General features: G+C 34.8%; 1 protein-coding gene across 2 annotated transcripts in view; it reads right to left on the reverse strand.

The window, feature by feature from the left end:
* CSMD3 (CUB and Sushi multiple domains 3) overlaps positions 1-26,259 on the reverse strand; it is a 188,369-nt gene that overhangs the window by 98,913 nt on the left and 63,197 nt on the right. Inside the window, exons 6-14 of one of the 2 annotated variants that reach the window (XM_027906492.1) lie at positions 21,257-21,370; positions 20,694-20,792; positions 19,558-19,761; positions 16,177-16,301; positions 9,702-9,798; positions 8,594-8,698; positions 6,818-6,936; positions 5,022-5,091; positions 2,990-3,106 (exon numbers count right to left, since the gene is read on the reverse strand). In XM_027906492.1, coding sequence (XP_027762293.1) covers positions 2,990-3,106; positions 5,022-5,091; positions 6,818-6,936; positions 8,594-8,698; positions 9,702-9,798; positions 16,177-16,301; positions 19,558-19,761; positions 20,694-20,792; positions 21,257-21,370 — 1,050 coding nt within the window. The remainder of the gene's footprint in view (positions 1-2,989; positions 3,107-5,021; positions 5,092-6,817; positions 6,937-8,593; positions 8,699-9,701; positions 9,799-16,176; positions 16,302-19,557; positions 19,762-20,693; positions 20,793-21,256; positions 21,371-26,259) is intronic. The other variant, XM_027906493.1, reaches the window with a different exon arrangement.

Below are 26,259 nucleotides of genomic sequence, written 5' to 3' on the forward strand. Positions count from 1 at the left end.
CTGCCTGGCTGCTCTCCAGCCACTCTGTGCCCAGCCTGTAGCGCTGCAGGGGGTTGTTGTGGCCAAAGTGCAGGACCCGGCACTTGGCCTTGTTGAACTTCATCCCATTGGAGTCAGCCCATCTCTCCAGTCTATCCAGGTCCCTCTGCAGAGCCCTCCTGCCTTCCGGCAGGTCGACACTCCCTCCCAGCTTGGTGTCATCTGCAAATTTGCTGATGATGGACTCAATCCCCTCATCTAAATCATCGATAAAGATGTTAAACAGGACTGGGCCCAGCACTGACCCCTGGGGAGCACCACTGGTGACCGGTTTTAATCCTGTTTTGATCACATTCCATTTAGAAAAGGTCAAAAATGTCAAGCACTTTTTCTATCTGTGCAGTTTTAGTTTTCTTCTATAAAAAAGAGCATTTTATTTTCCTATACATGAACTGGAAAACAGTTGATAAATCCAGTGAATAAACTTCATTTAGGACAAAGCAGTTCAGAACTATTGATTTTGGTGAAGCTAAACTTATTTATCCAAGAAACTGTTTCCAAAACTTGAAGAGTTAAATTTCCTGCCTAATGGAAGTCTGACAAGTCAAATTAGAATTATTGGAAACATAGGCCTGGGAGAATGTAAACAAAAAATTCAATCGGCATAAGGAGTCAATCTTGGAAAAGAGATAGGACAGCAGCAAAGTGAGGCAAGTGGCAGAAGGAAACATATTTGGGATAAAAAGACAGCAGGTTCTACATGCAGTCGAACACACCATTTTATGAAATGTGAAATTTAATCAATATTCCAGATTTTTATCATTTCTTCTTTATTAGCAATTGTCTTTGGAACCATCTGGCAAAGAATTCTGTTCTCTAATAGCTCTGAATATCCTTTTCTCCTGAAGATTTGACCCAGGGAGGATGCATCTACTAACATTATTTTCATTTTTATTTTTTTTGTGATAACTCAATGAGCAGGAATCTGCTTGGGGTCTGAAGATTCTAGACAGCACTGTGACTCATGATGAAACACTAGAAACTGCTCCACCAGGCTGTCTAAAAATTCAGGTAGTGGCAGAGATAAAATGTCAATGTTATTTCTATAAAATGCTAATACTAAAATATATATATATATATATATATATATATATATATAATAAAATAAATAAATAAATAATTGAGTGGAACCTTGTGTTTTTTGACTAAAATGCAAACATACAGATTAGGTCTAATATTCTAATTCTAATAATCCCATAATCTGATATAATGTATTTCCCACGGATAGATTCTGTGGGAACCCACCCAGAACAACTGGCTTTCATTTAAATAATAAGTGAACTAGGCTCATGGGATTTCTAATCAAAAATATCACAAAATTGATTTTAAAAAGAGGAGGGAAAAAATCTGAGCACATGAAGAAGGGAACACTATTTGGGATGTATCACTAACTTACTCTGGAAGAGCCAGAAATGAATATGACAGAAGATGGCAAGTATAAAGTAGAAAACAGTAAGCCATGTCTAAAAAAACCAGCATGCTATTCAACTAGTATATAAAGGAAAAAATCCAAGTGCACATGCTCCTAAAAAAGTTCCACAAGTGTTAAAAAATCAGATAGGACAACTGTATTGGCTAGCTTTGAATAAACATTTCACAATAAAATATAGACAAGATCCACACAAAGTTGCTCAAGGGTTTAGGCAGTGTAATTAAAATGCTGATAATTCCTTTCCAAAATCAAGGTGAATAAGAGAAGTTCTGGTGACTTGAAAAAGCCTGAACATATATCCATCTTTGGGATAAGAAGGAGGACCTGGGCAATGGCAGCTACAGGTTCACTGCAGTCCTTGGGAAGATTATGGAAATTGTTTAATTGGAGACAATTTCCAAACATACAAAAGACAGAAAAGGGACTCAGGAGCAGTCAACATGGATTTGCTAAAAGAAAATAACAATCAACCATTATTTCTTTCTATTATTAAATTGACTAAGGTAGAATGGTGGATATATTATACTTTGCTATGGCTATTGCCTCGGTCTATGGCATTCTCATCTGGAAGCTGAACATACATGAATTTGATGATTGGAAAGGAAGTATGTTAAATATTAACACAACTCTGAGGGTCCAAGGGTGATAATTAGGCATTCAGTAGTTGGCAGCCAGTAACAAGCACAATATTCCACAGGTTTCTATGGGAAATTACACTGTTCTATGTCTTCAGGAGAAACCTAGAAAATGAGAATGCATCCTCAACAAGTATGTGGAGGATACTAAACTGGGGGGCATGGATGATATACTAAATGGCACAACGTCTGTCCAATGAACACTGAAAAACTTCAGAATGGAGTAAACAAACCCTTCTTAAAGGTTTGAACAAGGAAAGGTGCAAAGTTCTACATCTGGAGCACAAAATTCTTACATGTTATAGGCTGGGAACTGAGTAGGTGAGTAGCAACACCCGATGAGAAGTTTCTGCCTGTTGTAGTGGCCTTGATCTAGTGTTACCAACAACTTTACTTTGAGTGGGAAGCTTGACAACTTTGAGTGGGTGGCTTTTGGAGTTCCTTGCAAGGAACATTTCTATGCTGCTGTGATATTCACCTAGGATATGCAAAGAGGCTTAATGATAATTAATTCAAATGTAGCTTTAACTTCTAAATTGATACTGGCTTGCTTTGAAATATTCATGATAGCTATTTATTTTTGTTGGGTTTATGACTTCCCAAAGAGAGATCAATCCTGTTAAGTTAGAAAATTGTGCTTAAATCTAATTAAACAATTTTGCCTTTATCAGAAAATTGTGGCACATGTTAAATGAAAAAACAAGAGCCCTGTAGCTTTTCTATTCTATATCTTTCTTTTAAGGCTTTGATAACATTTTTAAAAGAATTATAATTAATTTTGTTTTTTGATAGCATAAAGATTAACAACATTTTAAAATCAATATTCAGTGTTTTGAATCCACAAAAAAGCCCAACCAATTTTAATCCATGAAGGAACACATACCAAACCCGATAGGCAGTTTTATTGTCCATGTGCAATCCAAACTACTAGGATAGTTGCCAGGAAACCCAGGGCTGAGGATCACTCCACTGAACTCTGACATGCTACCACCACATTGTGCTGAAAAAAAAAAAAAAAAAGCAAAGACCTTTTTCAGAGGAGTGAAATAAGTTAAAAACTAATCCAGAGCACTGAAGATCCTCATCACATTAATTATACAAAAATAGCTATGTTTATATTTCAAAAAACATACAAATATTCCTTTAACACTACATATCTATAAGAAAGTAATTTACAAGTGGGGAACACATGCACCTGACAAGAGAATAGAATCATTTAGGCTGGAAAAGACCTCCAGGATTACATGGACCAACATCTGACTGATCCCCTTGTCAACTAGACCATAGCACTAAGGGCCATGCCCAGTCACTTCGTGAACACCTACAGAGATGGTGACTCCACCACCTCCCTGGGCAGCCAGAAATTACCTGAAATGCCTTTTCCTGACCCTCCTCTTCTCCAGGCTAAACAACCCCTACTCCCTCAGCCCCTCCTCATATGACTTGTGCTCCAGACCCTTCACAAGTTTCACTGTCCTAATGTTTGTTCTGTCAGGCAAGAGGCACAGATCAGCTCATGGCAGCACTGAGAGTTCTGCATCAGTTTGTAAAGGAGCATTTGAATAGTAAAACAATGTATTTTAAAGACTCTGTACTCAAAGTGTTTCAAGAGGCCTTTCAAAAACTGTATTTGTATCCTACTGTTCTAAAAATGAGATAAAATAAACAGACTTTGAAGAGGTACATACACACATGCTTCTAGAAATCGAACAAAATCTGTATTTCAACTTTTTTTTTTTTTAAATATGACATTAGTGAATAAAGTAACTTGGACTTCCATATTACATTTAAAGATGTTAATTATGATAAACAGAATTTTTGTTTAACATCTTTGACGATGTAAAAGTTGCTACATCATTTGAAACACAAGTAAAAATAATTACTAGCAAAAAAGAAGGAAAAGAAAGGAAAGGAAAGCCTCCTAAAATTTTAGCACAGTGTCTTAGTCTTCAGAATTTACCAAGAGCAATGCAATTATAATATCAGACTTTCTAACCATATGTTAATGCTTAATGACAGAAACTGAAGACTAACTCCTGAAAAAATTCTTACAAATACCTCAGTCTTGTTGAATATTTATAAATTCTAAACTGAGGGAGCTCAGTACCTCATAGGAGGTTTTTAATACCCCACAGGATTAAGAACAGGATTATGTGAGGTTGCTAAAGAGGATAGATAATCTGTCTTCAAGAAAAGCAAAGTAGAAAATCTTTAATGAGCAGGATCCTGTTTTCCATACATTCAAGATTACAAATACTGATAACTTTTAGTGTTAGGGAACCCAAACAAAAAGGCATTTCTATGCAGTGAAAGAGAATACAACTAGAAGGGGTTTTACATTCCTCACATTTATTCTTCATACAGAGACAGTATATTTAAATACACTTCAGACTTTTCATTTTCATTTCTGAAAGGTTTTCAGTGCTTTTTTCAATAATATTAATATGGAAATGTATATAATATAACTTGAAAAATAATGTGTCTTCTGAAATTGGGTAGACACTCATTAGAGATGAAAATGCAATGTTACTTCTATTTTAGTATCTTCTACAATAGCCATCACTTTTCTCAGGAAATGAGTCCCAAATAAATTACCTACGTTTTTGAGGTCTCTGGAGGTCTCAGTCATGATAATGTATTGATGATAGATTCTTGCTAAACATACAGAATCATATCATAGAACAGTTTGGATCGAAAGGGACAACATACTTCTTTATTTTCCTACTTGGACATTTCAGAAAAGATTTGCCATTGTAAGTTTGAGACAACCTTTGAAAACCTTAAGATTAATTTGACCATTTTCACATTTAATTCCAGTTGTCCCTATTCTTCCCCCTACATGTATGTATTATTTTTATGTTCTCTGGCTTTCTCATTCTGGCATATTTAAGAAACATTATGTAAACTGAACATACCTAAACATATTGGAATTGGATAATTCCATCTTCTTACTGGTCCAGGCATACAAGTGATATGTGAATGTCCCTAAAATGACACAATATGTGCTAATTCATATAAAAAATATGCAGCATACAGCACAATATTAATATTACAACAAAAAGAATGTATCATTAAATACATCATGAAAATACATAAACCCAAAAGTATAACAATAATTGTACACCGTGAGTTGTATCATACCTTCAATACAACAGAGAAAACTGTGTCTGTAAGTCCACTAGATAATTGAGTCCACGACATTTATATTATTTCTAAGAGTATAGTAATATCCAGCTGGCATCTGTACACACTTCAGTATAAACCAAGGGTCTGGAAACTAAAAGTCTAACTCAAGCAATATTTACATAGTATTGATTTGCATTATTTGTTGAATATGAGAAAAAGACATAAATTACCTAAATTATACAGTGCTGACTTTACATCTTAAATTCATAATAGGAACACCCTCTGTGTTGTTCATCAGCTTGATATAACTGTAATTGTCTTCCAGCAACAGCAAAAAACCCCTAGAAAATCTTAGGAGAAAACTGTCCTTGGGATATCTTACAGCACCATATAGTCACACTGTACAAGCCAGAAAAACAATATGTAGGTAAGAAGCTTTACATGGGTGTTTGCACAGTCTATTTTCTTTATTTCACCCACTTACTGCAGCTTATCTGCTCACAAACTTGTATTTAAGTGTAGAATTAAAGCAGAGAAGAAAAAAAAAAAATTAAGTTGTTCTCAAGAATGACCAGTTAAAATCAGGCAACATAAGAAGTAAATTTCAATAGTCATTATCAGACCTTCAATCACAGAACATTTATTTTAGTTATTCTTGGAATGCTAGAAATCTTCAAACATGACTAGGAATTCTATCTTGAAGGGGCAACTGGGATACAGGTTCCAAATCCAAATGAAATCTGGAAGCAGACATGTCTATTTAGCTTCTATCACTATACATAAACTGCAGTTCAAGTTTTTTTGTCAAAAAATATAATTCAATTTCTATTTTTGGTGCAGTACATATGAACTCAGCATTTAGGTCTTCAGAGAATTATGTAAAAGACATATTTGAAATTATTAGCAGTTTTAAAACTTCATTTAGTTGTCTGACACTCATCAACATGTTATAGGTGAGACTGATATTCATGAAGAAAGACAGGAAGTTAACTTATCCTTTTGCTGTTTTGTTTCAAAGGTAGCAATAACTCCATCAGTGTTTAATCATGTGCTGTTATATACAAATTATTTTCCCCCTTTTGAAAACTTTTCTTTTTGCTATTTGATGAGCTTTTTGGATAAAAAAACCTCAAGATATTACTGAAAGAAAATAATTGACATTATCTGATTCTCTACAAAAAACAATTTTTTCCCCTTTGTTTGTTCTTATTCCCACTCTTTACTTTCTTTCTTTTCTGTCCTGTGCATAGACAACTACTGCTAATTGTTCATAAAGTGATTACACTTATTTTGCCAACACTTCATGGTCCAGCTATGAGTACCAAAGATGCCACCAATACTAGATAATAACTTACAATCACTAATTCAGAGGAAGCACAAAGCCATACGTTTCTGATAGAGTTTATATATGTATATTTAGATAGTTGCTAATTTAATATCTAGCAGAAAAGCCTACCAGTCCTGCAAACTCATCATGTGTTTACAATTCACTAAGAGTTCATTGTTGGTTTTATACTGACAGACTCAAACATACCCACGTTAAAGAACTAAAAGACACCATTTGAAATTGGAAAATCTATCTTACCTGAAGAGAATAACCCTGATCACATTGGAAGGACACCACATCTCCAACCATGTATCTATCCCCAATTTTGATTCCATTGCTTGGGGTCTGAGGTTCAGGACAAGAATCCAAACCTATAGCTGAGAAAAGCAGAGAGGTTTAAACATTACAAGGAACATAAAATATGGGTGTAGATTCACATAGAACTTCTCAGTTCTATATATTTGTATATATATTCTATCTATGTGTTTATAAGCACATTGTATTGATAAGTTTTTGGGAGCTTTTAGGTACTGGCAGTTGTCTGTGGACTAGTAAGTGGCATATTCTTTTGGAAAAAGTGTTATATAAGGAGAAAAAAACATGCTCCTGGAAAAGCTGGAATCCCATGGTTTGGACAGGTGCACTCTCCGCTGGATTAAGAACTGGTTTGATGACTGGGCCCAGACGGTGGAGAATGCTGCATCCAGTTGCGCACAATCTAGTGGTGTCCCCCAGGGACTGGTGTTGGGCCCAGCTCTGTTTAATATGTTTATTGATAATCTGGATGAGGGGATCAAGTGTACCATTAGCAAATTTGCAGATGACAGCAAGCTGGGGGGGAGTGTTGGTCTGCTGGAAGGCAATAGGGCTCTTCAGAGGGACCTGGACAAGCTGGACAGATGTCTGATTCCAATGGGATGAGGTTCAACAGGGCCAAGTGCTGGGTCCTGCACTTTGGCCACAACAACCCCCAGCAGCGCTACAGGCTGAGGACAGAGTGGTTGGAGAGCAGTCAGGCAGAAAGGGATCTGGGAGTTCTAATCCACAGGAAGCTGAACATTTCATTTTCATAACTTCCTGCTTTTTTTTCCCTGACCTGAAGTTGTAAGTAGCTGAGAGAGTACCTGCATTTCAAGAAAATGGCAGGATAATTCTATCTATAATTAATATTTAGTTATAGACAAGTGATCAGGTAGCAATTTATCAAGGCTGTGTTCTCTAACTGACTAATCAGACAAGCAGAGCATGGGATTTGCATATGGTAAAACTGACAAGAAATAACCGTGACACAATTATGCAGATCAGACACCAGAACCAATATAAGCAGAGGGAACTGCACGGCTGGGAAGGAAAAAAAAACCCAACCAAAATACACAAAAACCCCCCACTAAAACCACAAATCTGCAGCAAAGTTATATTTGTAATTACAACCTTTTCCACTAGTGAGGTACTCAGCAATAATAAAAAACATATGAAATAATTCTGTTTGCTCACCAAGCTGCAGGCATTTTGCAGTTAGTTAAGAAGCACAGCTGCTATTTTCAGTTTATTAATTCTCTCATTTTTGCCAAGTGACTAGTATTTGTGTACAACACATACATACTGTATAGTACATATGTTATTGTATTGAGCATAATTTGTAGATTTTGGCAAGGACTGGTGGGATGTGGGGCTGCAGTGGTGGCATTTGTGGGAAGAGACCAGGGCTACATTGGACACAGTGGATTAGGACTGTCGCGTGAGCATATCTGCATTTATTCCTGGCTGATGCAGATTCAGAAATGCTTTTCAGACAGCAAAAACAACTTAAGGATGAAAGCAAGACAAACTAAACTTCACAGTCCTCACAGTACAGGTTTCAGGCCTGAATTCTCTCACTCGGAATTAGATGACGACTTTACGAATGACTTTGAAATAACAATATGTAGCTCATTTTGTGCAATAGGACTAAATACTCCTCTTTCATATAGTTTAGATAAAACTGATGTTTGGAAACAGCAAGTACCCTTTATTAATTGAATATTTCTGAATTACCTGTATACTCAAGGTGAAATCCAGCAGCTGAAACACTGATATCAGACTGAAAATTTAGGTACAGATTATTTGATGTGCTGTTTAGAAGTGGAGGTATGGTTGTTCCTGAAAAGAGAATTCAAAACATTATTGTAATGAACAGAAACTGAAATAAATACATAAATAAGTGTGTGTGTGTGTGTGTGTGTATAAAGAGTGAAGGAGAGAAAAAGAGGGGGGGAAAGAGGTGGGAGAGGATGGAAGGGAGAGAGATAGGTCACATAACCAATTCCATAACATTTTGTCATCATGGATGCTATCAAATACCCGTCCCTATAAAACTTTTATTACATTTTCAGTGCACCACAATACCAGAGACATGAACTGTAGGCAAGCAAAGCCTATTATAAATTTATATTACATGTTTTTATCCACAAAAGGAGAAATACTCATTAGAGTTTTCTTAAAAGCAAGAGTAAATCCTGAAACCGGAATAATTTTAAACATAACAGTCACATGTATCAAGTAGCTCTGAAAAATATGTTGTAGGACTGTTCTTAGAAATGTGAATATTTATTTGTGTTTCAGCAAAAGACAAGATAATACTATTGTCTCTGATCTCATACCACAGACATGTATGAAGTATAATGAAGAAAAACAAAAGAAAATAAGAAAAAGTAAGGCGAACAGAATTGTCTACTTTATTAAAAAAAAAGGATAAACAATGCATCCTTTTGTCATGTAACATTTCAAGAGAAAACTGTTTTTGAAGTTTGTATTTCTGCACCTTGTTGTATAACTGGGAAAAAATAGGATTAATAGAGATCTAGTGTAGGAGTTTCTGAATTTTATTTCATTTCTAACATTTTTAAATATTTATAACTTTATGAAAGTCTGCTAATTGATGACTGATTAAAACAGAAATATTACCTATAGTGAATTATAGGAGAAACAAACACACACACTGTGTTTGTGCATGCTCATGCACACACACACACACACACACAAACACACACACACACAAACACACACACACTCTCTCTCTCTCACACAAGAACCAGAAAGAACTGTGTGTTTACAATAAAGAGTTGAATCTGTGAACCACTTATTGTAAAATCTTCTCAGTCACCTGAATAACTTCCAAGCCTTGGAGCATTGTTGTCAGCACCATCATAAAAGTCTAAGGAATCCCAGTTGTGTTCTGTGGCAAAACTCACCACTTGCACCTATGAAGAAAAATGTGAGGTAAAGAACATAAACTTCCCCTCTATATTCAAGCTCAAAGAAGACTCTAAATTGTAGCCTCTTTTGCTTTCAGTCACGAAAAGTTGTCTTACTCTTGTCAAAGAGAATGGAAAATCACCATTAAGTGAATAAAAAGAGAACTTTCTTTTATTTATTTGATTGCCAATTCAAACTTTAAATCCCATGATAACCACATATTACCTCTGACAAGAGTCAGACAACTGTGAAAATCATATGGGTTTAGAATATGATTTCCTTGTTTGGAGGACATTGAGGAGAAGACAAAACATGATATTTTCAGTTCCTGCACTTCTTTTTGTTTCTCTCTAGTTTATCCAGGACTAGACCAGCCCTATAGTGATGCATGCTTCTTCATCTATATTGCTTTCTTCATCTATGTTATTCAATTCTGCCTCTGGGTAAGAGCAACCTGCTGTATTTGGTTTCCTTCTTCACTGAATCATCCCCTGAGGAGGAGTTGTCACTAGAATGCTACAGAGAAAAGACAGAATAATCACTTTATTTCTTCCAGAGGTGTATAGGGTGATAGACCAATTTAAGGCCACAATGACTGTTCTCAGTGGTTACGGAAAGACCCTGGCACCTGGAGAGGGCATTCTAAGAAACCCATTGTAAGGTGATAAGGTTACACAAAAAAAAAGGACAAAGAGACTCTTGATGGCTTCCAGAAAGACCCCAGCACCTGGATGAGACTTCCCAGCAACAGACTGATAGAATCAAGGAAGGATGGAATGGTATGGAGATGGCATGGCCTTTCTTCACAAACATCTGACCTGATGGGAACTCAGGAACTCATAGGTCTATGTCATCCGTCACCCCAAATATTAATTTATTGACTATAGTCACCCAAACTGCCTAAGAAAAAAAAGTATAAAAAGAGATTGGACCTGAGCAAAAATGGGGGAGAAGTTCCATCATTTCTGTGGGGGTAAATGACGAGCTGCCTTTTCTCTTTTCACTCCTGAGGACGCTGCAGGGTGAGCAATTGTTTCCATATTTTACTTTGCTTTCACCTTTACTAATTGTACTTTGCTTTTTTAGTAACTGTACTTTGCTTCCTTATATCTTGCCTTATACATATTTTATCTTTACTGAAGGAAGACAAGGCTTTAGAAGGGTTAATTGAAGCATCTTACTGCAAAAACCCATTCTTCTCTCCCCCCCTTTTTCTACCTTGCTCTAAGGAGATTTTGTTCTGTACAAATTCTGTAGACATAACCCACAGGTACGTTGTACAAAGAGCCCAGAGGTAATAAATTATAGCCAAATAGGCTAAGGTAGACATTTGAATAGGTGAAATAGGCCTGAAGCCAAGGTTTTCTTCAAGCCTGGACGATCAGAACACTAGACAATAGAAAGTATGAAAGGTCTCCAGGGTCACACGATGAAGAAAAGTAGATTTGAGACCCCATGAGGAAGTAAGGCAGTATCTCCCACCATAACATTCCTCAAAATAGAGACCACACCTCAAACTCTGCCCTGACTCCACCTACTATGAATATTGTAATCTAATGATGCAATAATATGAAAATGTATGTGATTATGTTGTAATCATTGCCAAACCTGTATAAAATACTCATTCTGACCTAACCAGCTCGGAGCCTGTTTTCCCAGCAATAGCTGGCAGGCTGCCCGGCTGCTCAATAAATACCTTGCTGTTTAAAGATTTAAAATTCTGTCTTTAAGCAGTTTTTTTATCTGCCTTTTTGGGCATCATTACCTTACAGAATAATTGTACTTTGCTTTTTTTGCTTTCCCCTTTACCCTCACTTTGATATTTGACCTTTACCTTACAGATACTAATTTTACCTTGCCTTACTAATTTTACCTTGTAGACTTGTAAACCTTATAGACTACTGTGCTTTATTGCCTTAGATCACGTACTCATTGTACATGGTTTGCCCTTAAGTGTATATTTCTTGGTCTTAGTGATTTAAAGTGTGTGCTAGTGAGAAGCAGCAATATTCATTCCTTTTTGCTTTGTGTTAGTGAGCGTAGATTTTGTCCTAGTCTTTGTAAATTGGTCTGTAATGGAGGGAGGTTGCTTGTTGCTTGAGTTTTATATTGAGGTGTTATAGTGATCTACTGCTTCTTAGGGACTTGTATTGGTTTTGGAGTGCACGCTTCTGGTTTGAGGTTTTATTAGTTAAGTGGAACTTTGCAGTTAAACATTATCACCAATGACATGAACCCTCTAAGTTGTCACAGATTTATATTAATAAAAGTTATTCCATGAGCTGCTAAGAGTTAGTTGGGGTTTTCTTTATGTTTTTTTGATGCTTGCAGGCTTGTCAACAGTGAAATAACTCATAGGAGAAAATTGCTGAGAAGGTTCTCCATTGTCATTAAGAACAGTCTCTGTAAATAGGGTATCAAAAGTCCTGTCCATCTCAGTGAATCTTACAAGCAAAGGGTCTCTCCCTAAGGAGACACTGACTGACTGTTTTCCTACTTTAAAGGCTTTGAAATCCCAGGAGGGGGACACTAATAGACAAAAAATATATATTAATACAGGTGGGACAGAAAATCCTTCATTTTCGCTCCTTTTCACATGACAAGGTGTCAACATGCTTCCTCTCACAAAGATGTGCAAAGTGGTAAAACTCCAAGAAGCAGGATATATTTGTTCTCATATAGTGAAATTACACCTCACACAGTAGAGAAATGCCAGGTTCCTGTTCTGGAAGGGAAAGAGTCTGGTGTTTTTTATTTGTTTTACTGAAACAGTTTACTGGAAAGCTTTTAAAGAGTGGCAGAAGCATGATGAAACCTCAGTCCCTCTCAGAAATGAGTACCCTCATCGTTAAGTTAGAGAATTATGTTTCTTCTGCATCAATTATTCTTCTGTTTTTTTCTTTTTTTTCCAAAATGGAATAGCTTCAGTGGAAGATATAAGCAGCAGTTCCAGTAAAACTAAGTAATGAAGTTATTTTTCTATGTCAAATGTATGACTTGGGCCTTCTTCTACATAAAAGGAATGTTTAATTTGGCTACCTATTTCTTGGATGGAGGCCTTAAATACTGTTCTTTTTTGTAGGAATTGGCCATATAGTATGGGCAAAGGATTTTTTTTTTTAAGTGAAGTATTGGAGAGGCCCTGACTGCTGGCATGTTTTAGATACTTGGAGTATGCCCACTGGGTCTGGTCTTCAAGAAAACTTTGAGACTTGTCTGTTTGGTTCACTTACAATGAAACTTATGGGTGTTGTCTTTGTCAGAATATTTCTGAGGAGGTACAGATGGTGATAACAGGTACATAGGAAACCTTCAGAACAAATTTCAAATTATCTGACATATAGGTGTTCTCAGAGACAAATTGATACTAACTATAGTTTTTATGTTCATCATAAAACACCTAATTCAAAACATTTATTTTAGTGAAACTGCAGCTAGTTGCCCTACCTTGCAGTTGCCCTAACATGCTGCCAATAAACAGGCAGACATTCCTTCAGGCAGTGATTGCAGTCAGTGTGTATTAGATGTTTTGAATTATCTACTTGAAGTGACTTTCTGTCCTAACCTTAAAAGAAACTATGGTTGAATTAATTTCCTAATATAAGGTATTTAAGTTTTATGCCCAAAGGGAAGCTTTTGGTGCACACTTTACATTTATCTAAATATACTTCTAAATGTCTGCTTTTTTATTTGATATGGGAGAGCTTAACATTTGCATCTGATCATAATATTTCAACAAATTCAACAAAGTAATCATTCACATAGAGAGCTTTTTCACCTAAACAGTCTAAAATTCCCTATCCACATTTCACAGAAGCTTTATTATTTTATCTCCTTTATAGATGAGAAAGTGTCTTTGTTACCTTGAGGAAATAATATTAGTCAGGAAAAATGTCCAGATATTTTACGCATTTACATAACACAAAAGCATTATCTATTACAGTATCTTGAATATCTGCACTTGCATGTATTCTCAGATTGGAAAAAATCAGTCACCCAGCTTTTCAAATGTGGCCTCAAGTAACTGATTTTGATAGTAATAATTACATTTTTTTATATGTATATCCATTTTTTCTTTCCCAAGCAGTAAAAAAAACCAAACCCAAACCAATTCTATTGCCATTTTTCACATTATTAGTAGATAGAAAGCAAAGCTCAATTGTGAAAAGTAACACAGTAAAAATGGTAAGATGACTTCTCATGCATCCTCAGTCTTACTGACCCCGTATCAGCTTTATTCAGTTTATTAAATCAGGTTCATTATCTTTCTGACACCTATTCCTGACAGTCAGACAATATTGGAAGGATCAAGCATCAATGTCACACTTCAGGACTGCCCTGCTCCAGTAACAATGTCAAACATTCTATAGATCTAATTACAATAATGCAGGTATGGCCAAAAAACTGCCCTGCTGTCACTACATTTACACAAGTATAAAAGAATTACTTCTTCAGTAACTGATAATAGAAATGAAGGAATTTGTTAACTCATCAAAAAAACTTGGGAGAACTAGAACAGATGGAAACAGTAAATATATATTTTTTTTAATTGTGACTCTGAAGCAAAAAAATATCATGAAGAATAGACACTTTACTTAAAATCAAAATTAGTAATTTAATCACCTAGTGCAGTCTGTGATAAGAGATAAGCACTTCCAAAAAACAATACTGATGGCCATAGTCAGGATGCTGGATTAATACCTAATTTAAATCCTCTAAGATATCCTCCTAGTATAAGAAATACACAGAATAAATTATCCTAACTGTCTGCTATTCTAGTCAACTACTGAAATCAGTGTTCCTCAAAATCAATCTCAAAACTGATTTAGGTTATTAAATATGATTGTTAATGGACATTGGTAGCTTTGAAACTTAAACTCTTACATATTATTGTGTATAGACTTAGGTTGTATTTGTGATGATTTCTAGGTTTTTTCCATATTTTTGAAAAGTTTTTATTAAGCCTTTTTTAGTTATTTAAAACAAAAATATATAGATTTTTCTGAATGCTTATGAAGTGGCAAAGTATAAACTCATATTATTTTTGCAACTTTTCTTGACAGCAGAATACTTTAAAAGCTCTGTGATGCAATTTATTAAAAAGCTTTAATAAACTTTTGACAGTGGTTTTCCCGATTTTCATTATTAAATCTTTACCTCCAGAAACTGAGTTCTTTATTTATTTGCTATCTCCATCCTGTGGTTTAGGAATGATAATCCTAAATTTAGTACTCCTACTAAAAAGACTACAAACTGCTCTACTCCATCGCCTCATAGAAGAGACACAAAAATTAGAGATTATGGGTTTAGATAAGAACAATTTACTGGAAATGACAAGATAAGTAAAAGGAACAGGAACATTAAAAATATTAATAACTAAAGTATACAAAAGAGTGATTCACATGCAAAAATGCTCACTGAGGACATCTGTGACAGTGAACAAAGGCAAAGGAGTTCTCCATTCCACCAAATTTTTTTGACCAGATGTTTTGCCCTTCTTCTCAGAGGCCAGAGTCCCTTCCCCTGCCCCCAGCAATGATGTGAGGTGGTATTGAATAACCTCCTAGCCATAGCCACAGATCCAGCCTCTGCTCCCTCACAGTTACTGCAAAAAATTAACTTTGTCTTGACCAGAACCAGGACACTACAAAAAGTTATATTTTGAACTGAGGAGAGGCATGTTGCTATCAAGGTTTTTCAAACAGTATATTTTAGGAATTTGTTCAGATCATTCTTAAAAGTCCTAATCTATTAAACTCAGCTGCCTTTCCAATAAGCAGATTTCTGTCCGTTTCTTTAATCAACTCTTTAGAGTGATATAAGCATGACTTAGCTTAATGGATACTTTCCTACTATGTGTTCAATGAAGTTCTTAGTCTACTCAAGTAAAGAGAATTCTGATACTCTTAAAGGATCAAGTCCCATCTCATGTTGAAAAACACTGAAGCATCTTTAGATCACAATGAACTTCCATAAGCATACATTAAATAACAGAGTTTCTTTGAAAACATATATAACTTGTTAACAGAAGCAGCTTAATTTAACTCTGTTAAAGGAGATATATAAATTTGGGGAGAGCAAAAAAAGAATTCATAGGAAGGCTCTCTATTTCCTTTGGCTTACAAGGAGTCACTGATCTACTGAAAGAACACATTTTAAAGCTATGGTGATTGTCTTCTAAGTAAAAAGTTACAAGAGCATCTTTTAAGATTATTAAAGATCTTTTTTAATCATTGTGTAAATAAAAAGATGTGCAATAAAGATCATTTTAAGAATCATTAAAGACATTGAAAAATTTATGAATAAATTATCTTTTCATCCTTGTTCATCAGGAAAAACAGTTCTAATTATGATGATAACAAGCAAATAGCAAGTATACTCACTTGAATCCCAGCTCCCTCTGGTACTGTGATCTTCCACACACAATTCAGATTGTTGTCATAAGGCTCAGGGTAACCAGGAGACAAAATGGTCCCTTTGCGCTTTGTTAAAATACCACCACAGGGCACTGAAAGGAAATGCATAAGGCAAGAAAAGAAGTATGAAGCTTCAGAAGTGAGAAAAGTTTTTAAAGTTATACCATGTTCAGTTACCATAGCTGAAAACTTTTTAAATTGATGTTACATTAAAAAAATTAATTACATTGGCCTCAGGAAAATAAAACTTTATATCTCAAAAACCTTCTTGACAAACAAAGAATAAGGGAAAGTTAGAATTATGTCAGTTTCCTATCCTACCTGATGGAATCATACTTATATTCCCCTTATTTATCTGACTTTTAACGAAGCGAAATCCATTCCAGTGTCTCCTAGTAGTCTTAAAAAACATAAAGCATTTTTAGGGGTTAATAATGAAGTTTGAACAGTTCTGTATTGTATTTGTATAAAAGATTAAAGTGTCACCAAAAAAGGTAATGTTCTTTCTTAGTATTGCTACTTTGTTGTCTAAATAATTAATAACACCAGTCTCAACTCCTTGACTGTTCCCTGCTTGTGTGAGTTATTCTATTACAGACTGTGGATCTATTGCATCATTAAAGAATTTGCAAAATCCTTGCAAGACTGCATTCATCACATCCATGTCCATGGATTAATGAAAGTGTTATGCATGAAACAAGACAGACACATTAAGTACTATGAAGTTTTTCTTGTTCAGCTTGAATGCATCTTGTCTAGATCATTAGATGCTCCAACAGGGACAAAAGATATTAAGCTTAATCTGCATGCAGATATTCTGTTGGTATTTTAGAAGCTGAAGGAAAAGATTGATGAGATGGTTTATCAAACCCATTAGAAGCTAATGTATCACTTCTGTGCAACACTACTAAATTCTGAAGGGATTTCAGGAGCTACAAATACGAGAATTTAGAAAATGGAAGAACACATCTTAACAATAAATATTGTAGCTACATTTTGTGTGGCATATAATTGATAGAATCTATTTGGAACTACATGGATACATTAAAGGCTAGTGTCATTTAAAGTGTTAAAAAAATTACTCATAAAAGGATTGAACAGACGGAATGATTGATGTCAGGCTGTACCTCAAGTCCTGTGTTCAGTTCTGTGCCACTCACTGCAAGACATTGAAATGCTGGAGCGAGTCCAGAGAAGGGCACCAAAGATGGTGAAGGCTCTGGTGAGTATGTCCTATGAGGAGCAGCTGAGAAATCTGGGGTTGTTTAGTCTGGAGAAAAGGAGGCCTGGGGAGACTTATTCCTCTCTAAAACTATCAGGAAAGAGGTTGTAGCAAGATGGGGGCCTGCTTCTTCTCCCAGCCAACAAATGACAGTACAAGAGGAAATGGCTTCAAGCTGCGCCAGGGGAGGTTTGGTTGAACATCAAGAAGAGTTTTTTCATGGAAAGGGTGGCTAAGCATTGGAACAGGCTGCCCAGGGAGGTTGTGGAGTTACCATTTCAGGAAGTGTTCAAGAAATGAATAGATATGGCACTTAGTGCTATGATCTAGCTGACAGGGTGGTGTCTGGCAAAGGTTAAACTCAGTGATCTTGGATGTCTTTTCTGACTTTCGTGATTCTATGATTTGATGATTTTAAGTCTATTATATGTACAGAAATATTGAAATATTCACTAGAATTAAGGCAATTTAATATGGTCATGTCTACCTCTTCAATTAATAAACTGATTTAGTTCAGTGCAGTTTTCACTTCGTATGTATTTTATCATCTCTACTGCCACAGGGATTCTCATACAGAAGGTGGTCTGTAACCCTTCCTAGTCCAACTTGCTTAGAGACAGATAGCTTTCTCTTCCATAGATTAAATCATGTGTTAAAATATCAATAATATATTGTGATCAATGTTTAAAATGATTACTTCAACACTTTGTCAAGTTGTTATATCTGAAAAAACAAATGGAATACGTTTCAAGTGGAAAAATAGTAAAATTCTACTGGTTAAAATGTAATCCCTGAGAATAAATAAAATACAGTTAGATACTTAATCTTTTTATTGATATAGAAATTGTGATTCTCTTGCTGTACCTGTCTAAGAAAGCAATATTTGTGTATAAAAGCTGTTTAATCATATTTTATAAATATTACCCCACTGACAGTTAACCTTGATCTTTGTCAAGATTTTAGTATTTTGGAGGTAATCATTTACTTTACCGAAAACCACTCAGACTTTGCCATGCACCATCAGCTGATTATCACAGAGGATTAAAAATGAACCTAATGAAAATATGTTCTTTATTTTATTTTATTTTCATCCAATTACCTAAAACTCTCTTTATGTACTTCTTAATGCTGGAGTCAATATAATAATGTCTTTTTTGTAATGGGCTACAATAATTTTTATAAAAAAATTTGTTCTCTATCAAGAAAAGTAAAGTAACTATAACTCATAAATATATTTACTGTTTTGGTTGATAATAGAATTCTTCAGATGTCTTAATCCTCAAAATTAATAGTGTTCAATGTATTCAATTTGCACAAAATTAATGTATAACGCAGTTAAGTTCTGCAACACATAGTACAAGTGGAAGACTTTGATGGCATTGCAAAAACATTTGTGCAAATGATATCCAAATTTGATTAATTTTTAAACAGTTGATTTTTTCCATATTAAAAACCAATCCAAACTCTAATAAAATTTAATATGCAAATATGCCATATTTGCCCTTGATGTAAACCGATAGAAATTATAATTTTATCTCATTACTGTAGGGATTTTCATTACTATTACTAGATTTCCACTTGGTGCAAGTCAGTTTATAAATGTCAATGGATGTATATTAATTTAGGAATTTAATTTTGAGAATTTAATCTTGTATAACTAGAATCAGACAAGGTATGTTATCTGATCTGAAATGTTACTGTTTTTTCCTAGCAAGTAATGTAAAATCAGTGTTATTATCTCCAAATCTTTAATGTAGTAGTTTCTTTCTAATAACTTAAAATATCTTGTTAGAGATCTGCAATGTGACAGTATCTTAGTCTTGCAAGTCAGGGCACCAACTAAAATTTTTGAGTCTTGATTAAGGGACAGCCAGGGACTGTCACTGATGTTAACATACAAGAAGCTATCACATAATTTATAGCAGCAGAGTATGTTCATGAAACCCATGAAATGTCACAGCAAGGTTAGAATTGAAAGAAGAATAAAACTTATCCTTGAATGAAGAAGAAACTGAATGAAAGTAAGCAAGAGTGTTGTACAGATGTCAAAGGATAAACACATTCAGTTAGAAACGGTCTACACTTTAGGTCGTAATTATTTCTATTAAAAAGCCTTAGGAACTCACCAACACATGTAGGGAGTGAATCATTCCATTGTGCCAATGCATTTGGTACTGTATCACATCTAATTGCCGTTGACCCATGGAGGATATAGCCTGGATTGCACTCAAAAAGAACCAATGAACCAACTGCAAATTCATTTCCAATCCTTTTTCCAAATCTTGGTTCAGGCACAGAGCTACACTGTGTTGCACTTGTTCTTGGAACAGCTGCAAATATACAAACAATTGTAGATTCCTAATTTTAGATTTAGTGAAGGAATACAGATTTTAAACCACAACCATTCAAAATTACTGGAAGAAACTTTCAATGATTTCCCAGTAAGGAACGTTTTCATAATTCTCAAATGAATCTTCACAATAGAGATTGCATACTTTTGATGTCTGATTTACTATTTAGAAAAGCATAGCACTGATATCCTTGCCAAGATTAGAAGCAATGCATAATATCCACACCAAAACCTTTCTAAAATGACATTGATAAGAGATACTACCAAGAAATACTCAGCTAATGCAGGATTTCAAAATGGCATTTTTTGTCAGATAGATATTTACATTGATACCTGTGAATTTCTAAGTGTGTATTTTGAGTGTCAGATCAGGATTTGAATGTAATGAAACAATGAATTGGAGTTGCAAATATTGATAAATAACAATTTTTGTGTTTGACCCATAAAAAGGCAAATAATCAAGAAAATAAATCAAGAAAAGTATCTTAATAACAGTAAGATCAATTTTAGCCCACAGGTAATAACATTTACAGCTACTCACATTTAAATTGAGAGGTAAACAAGTTTGAACACTCAGATGGATCCAAAATTTGTCAATCAGATTAATAAACAGAAACAGTAACTTTGTATGTGTCTTCTTAAATTTGGAACTACTCCTATGCTTATTAGGTATTTGATTTAAGCTTTAAAATACAGATAAAAGAATAATCTAAATATTTTTCAAAAACATACAGAAATACATGTTTTGTAATATAAAAATGCTTAGAATATATTAGAACATAATATATGTAGATTATACAATGTTATATTCTTAACAGGCTGTTGCTTTCCTCTGAATTCTCAGTCTCTCTCTGATGATTTACAAATTACGATGAACAGAATAAATGTGCACATTTTTCTAGGTTGTCTCACCTTGATAAACAAAATGAAATCCTTTAGCTGTTATTGGTCCAACTGAAGTAAATCTAACTGTGATCTGGTTCCCTGAGCTCAGTGGAAGGGATTCACCTACTCAAACAAAGCAAATATAAAGTTATCACAACCACTTTTTACTAAAGAGGAGTTCAAAATACCTGTCAACTTTTTTGCAGCTAGAAGTAATACTCTCTAAACCCTGTTCTGCCTCAGTAAACTTTGCAAGATATATGCTTTTTCAATATTTTATATTGACAGTATTATGCCATTGTAGAAAAGGGGGGGCTAAAACTCAGTTACTAGGAATAGTTGATGGTATTTTCTTTTTTAACAAAACCAATCAAACATACAAAATAGCAACCAAATTAAAAAAAACCAAACAAACAACCCAAAATACAAAAAACACCCCCCCCTTTCTTAATTGAGTCAATATGCAATTAATCTATATAATAATCTAATACATATCTTTCTAGGTTAGAAAAAAAACAAAAACCAACAAAGAAATAAAAAAGAAACAAACAACAAAAAAACAGTTTAATTACAGTTTTATTAAAGGATACCTGAATGAGATCCTGAGAGAGAGGATAACAAAGATGACTGTAGAGTTGGGCCATCATATACTTCAACAACATCATGAAGTGATGTCTGGAAAAACACAAACTGGCCAAAAACAACTGACCAAATTGAAAGGAAAAGAAGTAAGAGGCCCCAGTAGCCGAGGGAAAAACCAAAACCAAAGCCAAACACAGGGAACAGATTGAGAAAGGGGAAAAAAAAAAAAAAAGAGAGAACAAAATATACATTAATATATTGTTTTAAAAATTATTACATCAGCAGTCCTTGTGCTGAATATTAGTTATTTTTCATACCATTACAGCAGTAAAAGTATAAAACTACATACAAAAGAGACAACAAACAATAAGGGTATACAAGCCATACATGTACATATAATTGTTAAAAGATTCTAGTAATGAGGGAACAAAATGATTTTCCTGCTGTTGAATATACTTTCAAATTCTGTGCTCTCCCCCCGCCAACACACATCTTGATTCTCAGCGCAATGTCCTTTACAATCCAGGCATATTATTATATATTGTGCTTTATTAATTACTTTGTTGATAAGCCTACGTAATTTTTACTTACCTTAGAATGTTTCATTTTTCTTAAAAATATTAACATTCAATGTATCTTTGCCTTTGTGAAATAAATGAGTAACTGATTCAAGGTAAGAAATACTTTTCAGAACACATCTATTGAATGACAAGTAATACTAAAGTCACACTATAAAACAACTCAATTCAAGACTTATTTTTGCACTTAAGTTCAAAGGTTTGTGCTGCACATTCACACCACAGGTGTTTTCACCTTCAATATAAGTAAACAGAGAAAAGAAAAAGAATTATTTGGGTTAGTTCTGACCCCAGTACCTAGAAAACATACCTACATCACTGGCAACGGAGAGGAAAATTGCTTAAGGATTGTACATGTCTAAAGGTGCAAGTAGTGAGATATTTTAGGTACAGGAACATCTATAAAAAGAATCAGTTCTGGTTCATTAACCAGGTTAGACATTTTGGGATAAATATTCCAGCGCCTTGCTACTAGATTACAAGAAAACTAGAAAACCAAGAAAACCTCTTTTTGAAGAGAAAAACTGGATTTACATTTGTAAAAGTTTCCAACAAAAGTGTTTCCAAGACACTTAGGAAGATTTTTGTGCATTTTTAACAGGAACCAAAAATGATATGTAAGATTATATTCATTATTTCTTCTCCAATTTCCAGAAAATTAATAATCGATGTTTTTACTAGCTCTGCTTGTTTTCAAAATAATATTTGCTGGATTCAAGTCTTCTCCTTGGTGTTGCTAAAGAAAAGTGACAAAATTTTTAATCCAGCCAAGTGTTTCTCTCAGATTTCTACTTTTATCAAATCTTAGTTTCATACTCAATGAATTCCATTCTGCCATTGAACCAAGTAAAGTTCCTTGAGACCTCCATTGTTACTTCCCATTTTGAAATAAGTTTTAAACTATGTACAGAAAATTCAGGCAAGTGCTGAGGTACACATAACAAGCACATCTAACTGTTGTCAAGGGTTGTATCCTGGGAAAACTGTAAAAATAGAATTGATAAGGTATATTTGTATTTAATGGGTTATTATAAAATATTTACACAGCAATTATACCATATAGTGAGTCAAATTCAAAGGCCTTCCATGTTTCGTATTTCAAGATTGTTTTTGCCTCCAGCTTTGTCTTGAAAACTTTACTATCTAAAAATATAACCCTGAAGAAAGTGAATTAATATGTTACTTAAAAGCAGTTATTTTGGAAAGAGAAAGGTACACATATCATTTGTGGTAACTGTTTTTTCAATACCAGTTGTGCTTTTCTTAATAAAATACAGAAAAAAATATGAGAAAGTAACCAAAAGTTTTCATTGATTTAAGGTAAAATGTACTAAGAAGACATTTGAGATTAATAATGTGTCTGAGACATCAAAAGATCTGACAAATAAGACTTACTGGCAGGAAGTGTTTAATATGGAACAGCAGAAAGCTCAAGTAAGGGTTTTTGAGCCCACAGTTTTATGATCAATATAGGTTTAAGTGAATCAAGCTGCTGCTTCAAGTCAAGCAGGAATACAGTCTAGACAGCATGGGAGTCAGAATTTAGATTCTGTTCCTTCCTCTTTCTGTGCCAGGATACTGACTGGATGTTAATTAGACTGTGGAATACTGTAATGTATAGTGACCAATACTTGACTAGATGAGATTGTGTCACAAGAAGGGAAATTCTGATCATCACAGAATCACAGAATATGCTGAGTTGGAAGGGACCCACAAGGATCATCGAGTCCAGCTCCTGGCCTGGCACAGGACTATCCCCAAGAGTCACACCATGCGCCCAAGAGTATTGTTCAAGCACTTCTTGAACTCTGTCAGGTTTGTTGCTGTGACCACTTCCATGGGAAGGCTATTGCAGCACCCAACCACCCTCTGGGTGAAGAACCTCTTCCTAATATCCAGCCTAAACCTGGTGACTATTTTCAATCATCTTGATCATCTCCAATATTTGGAGAAGGTGACCAGGACTGTTTGCTCTATCACTTTCCCAGGTACAGAGGTGAGACCAGCTGGCTTATAGTTTCCTTGATCCTTCTCCTTGCTGTTCTTGAAGATAGGAGTGATGCTTGTCTTCTTAGAGCCTCGGAAAGTTTCCTCAGCTGTCGTGACCTTTCAAAGGTCCTCCCATGCATCCTATCATGTCCCATGGGTTTGTGTTTTCCCAGTTTGTTTAAGTGCTCCCTCACCTAGTCCTCCTCCAAGTCATTCTTTCTCTAAACTTTTCTACTGGAGTCAGGTTCTGGGATAGTTCAAGATTGTTTTACTGGTGAAGACTGTAGTTAGGAAGACACTTATTAATTCACTTTTCTCTGCATCCTTTTTCATCAGGGACTTCATCACATTCAAGAATAGATCCCCATCTTCCCTATATTTCCTTTTGTTGCTGAGATATCTGTAGAAGCCTTTCATGTTTCTTTCCAGTTTCAACTCTAGATGGGTTTTGGCTTTCCTAACCCTACCTTTTTAAGCATTTTTATTCCTCCCAGGACATCCCAGGACATGGGACCTTGCTTCAATCTCTTGAACACATTTTTTTTTTTTTTTTAATGTTAAAATTTTATCACTAGTTCCTTGTTAACCTATGTGTTTTTGTTTTGGGTTTTTTTTTGGTGTGTTTTTTTGTTTGTTGTTTGATTGGTTGGTTGTTTTGGTTTGTTTTTGCTACCTTCCCCACCTTTACTTGATACCCTGATCATTGGGAAAGTCCATTCATGATTCTGAAGTGGTGATCCCTGAAAATTAACTGTACTTCCTGGACTTCTCATCTCTCCAGAGTCTCATACTGTTAGATTCTTCCAAAAGAAGTCCCTGAATTCCTCTCACTTCTGACCTAGTAAATAATTAAACTCAACTCAAAATTCAAATCTTTACAGATAGAATATAATACTTATTAACACTGGTACTGATCAAGTAATATCTACCTGGATAAAATATATTTTATATATTATGCCAGCTATTGGTTCTAAAGAAATACCCTGAATAACTTGCATGGATATCAATGGAATTAGATGACAATATAATTCTTAACCTTGAGTTTCCTGTTTTCAGGTATATTTTGTATGCCTAATCATTTATTGAACTCAGAAAGCTCTAGTGTAAAATCAAGTAGATTACTGATGTAATTCACTTGCCTTTAAGATAACACCAGAAGGACTAACATGGATTAAACATTGTTATTGCATAAACTGAAATATGCATTTTGCATAAGCCCTCCTGGTGAAGCTCCCAATATTTGCTTCAAGGCTGAATCAGCATTTATTATGACATTTATATTAATAAGACTTTTCTACTATGTTTAAAATAGGTTTCTTCTAACTGTGAATAAAAATTTAAAGTGTTCAGTTGTCTAACAGTTGTGGTATACACATAGTTCTAATTATAGAGCTACAAGACTTCCTCAGAATTTGAAGTTACTCTGCAGAAGCTAACTTCTCACAGTTTAAAACATAATTTCTGTCATCAGTATAAATAATCTTTACAAATGAGAGTTCTGTTCACAACAGAACGAAGACTTTATTTCACAGTAAAAAACCCCCCAACATCTGCCTCTAATGATAGCTCCATCAGCTCCACTGATGATATCCTCTCTTTGCTTACGATTTAGGCGTGATTTTTTTTTCTATGAAGTCCTATGAAGGAATTAGAATACCATATTTAATTCTTTTAATATCTCATTAGAGAGATGGTCACTATGGTGATAACAAGTACACCCTAAGAAAGAAGAAGTGCAAATTTCTAATGCATCTGAACTCCCAAGACTGGAGACCCCATTCACTGTTCTCAGTGGTGGATCATGGTCAGTCAGCTAAATGAAAAACAACAATGGAGAAAATCTTTGCTTTAAGTAAGCGGGATTCAGGCAAAACTACAGGAAGCAGGAAACTGCTGTGTGATGTTCTCTCTCAGTGAGAAAGACCCAGCAAGTCTTTATGGCTGATCATATTGGTTCCGTTAATTAAATCATCATCAGATAGGAGAAACTCTTGTGCCTATTCTCATAAGATAGACATGAATTCTTTACAAAATCAGACACCTGTATTAATATTTGACTACCCTAGTATGAGGACAATCACTTTTAACCAGCTTTCTTGCAGAGTATTTAAGCATTTAGCTTCATAACAAGCAGCGGATAAGAAAAAATGTATGAAGTTTTATTTTGTGTTTAGGATGAACTAGCAATACACTGTGGTGTATTGATCTAACAATACAAATGATGGACTGACTCAAATATCTTAAAATTAAATTATGCTCATGTAGACACCACATAAACTGATATTCACCCCTACTTCCTGAGAAAAAGTGGCCAGTTAGACTGCAAGATAATTTGAATATATGTTTAGCTTTTTGAAGAGACATTGTTCAGTAATCCCTGAGAAGGTTTTTGAAGGAAAAGACTGAAAGATGACATCCTAAAGGGATGATCTTACAGAATCTAC

The sequence above is a fragment of the Empidonax traillii genome, unplaced genomic scaffold, assembly GCF_003031625.1.
Source record: "Empidonax traillii isolate 1590-97213 ecotype Southwest subspecies unplaced genomic scaffold, ASM303162v1 scaffold1302:size208794, whole genome shotgun sequence".
Taxonomy (NCBI): Eukaryota; Metazoa; Chordata; class Aves; order Passeriformes; family Tyrannidae; genus Empidonax; species Empidonax traillii.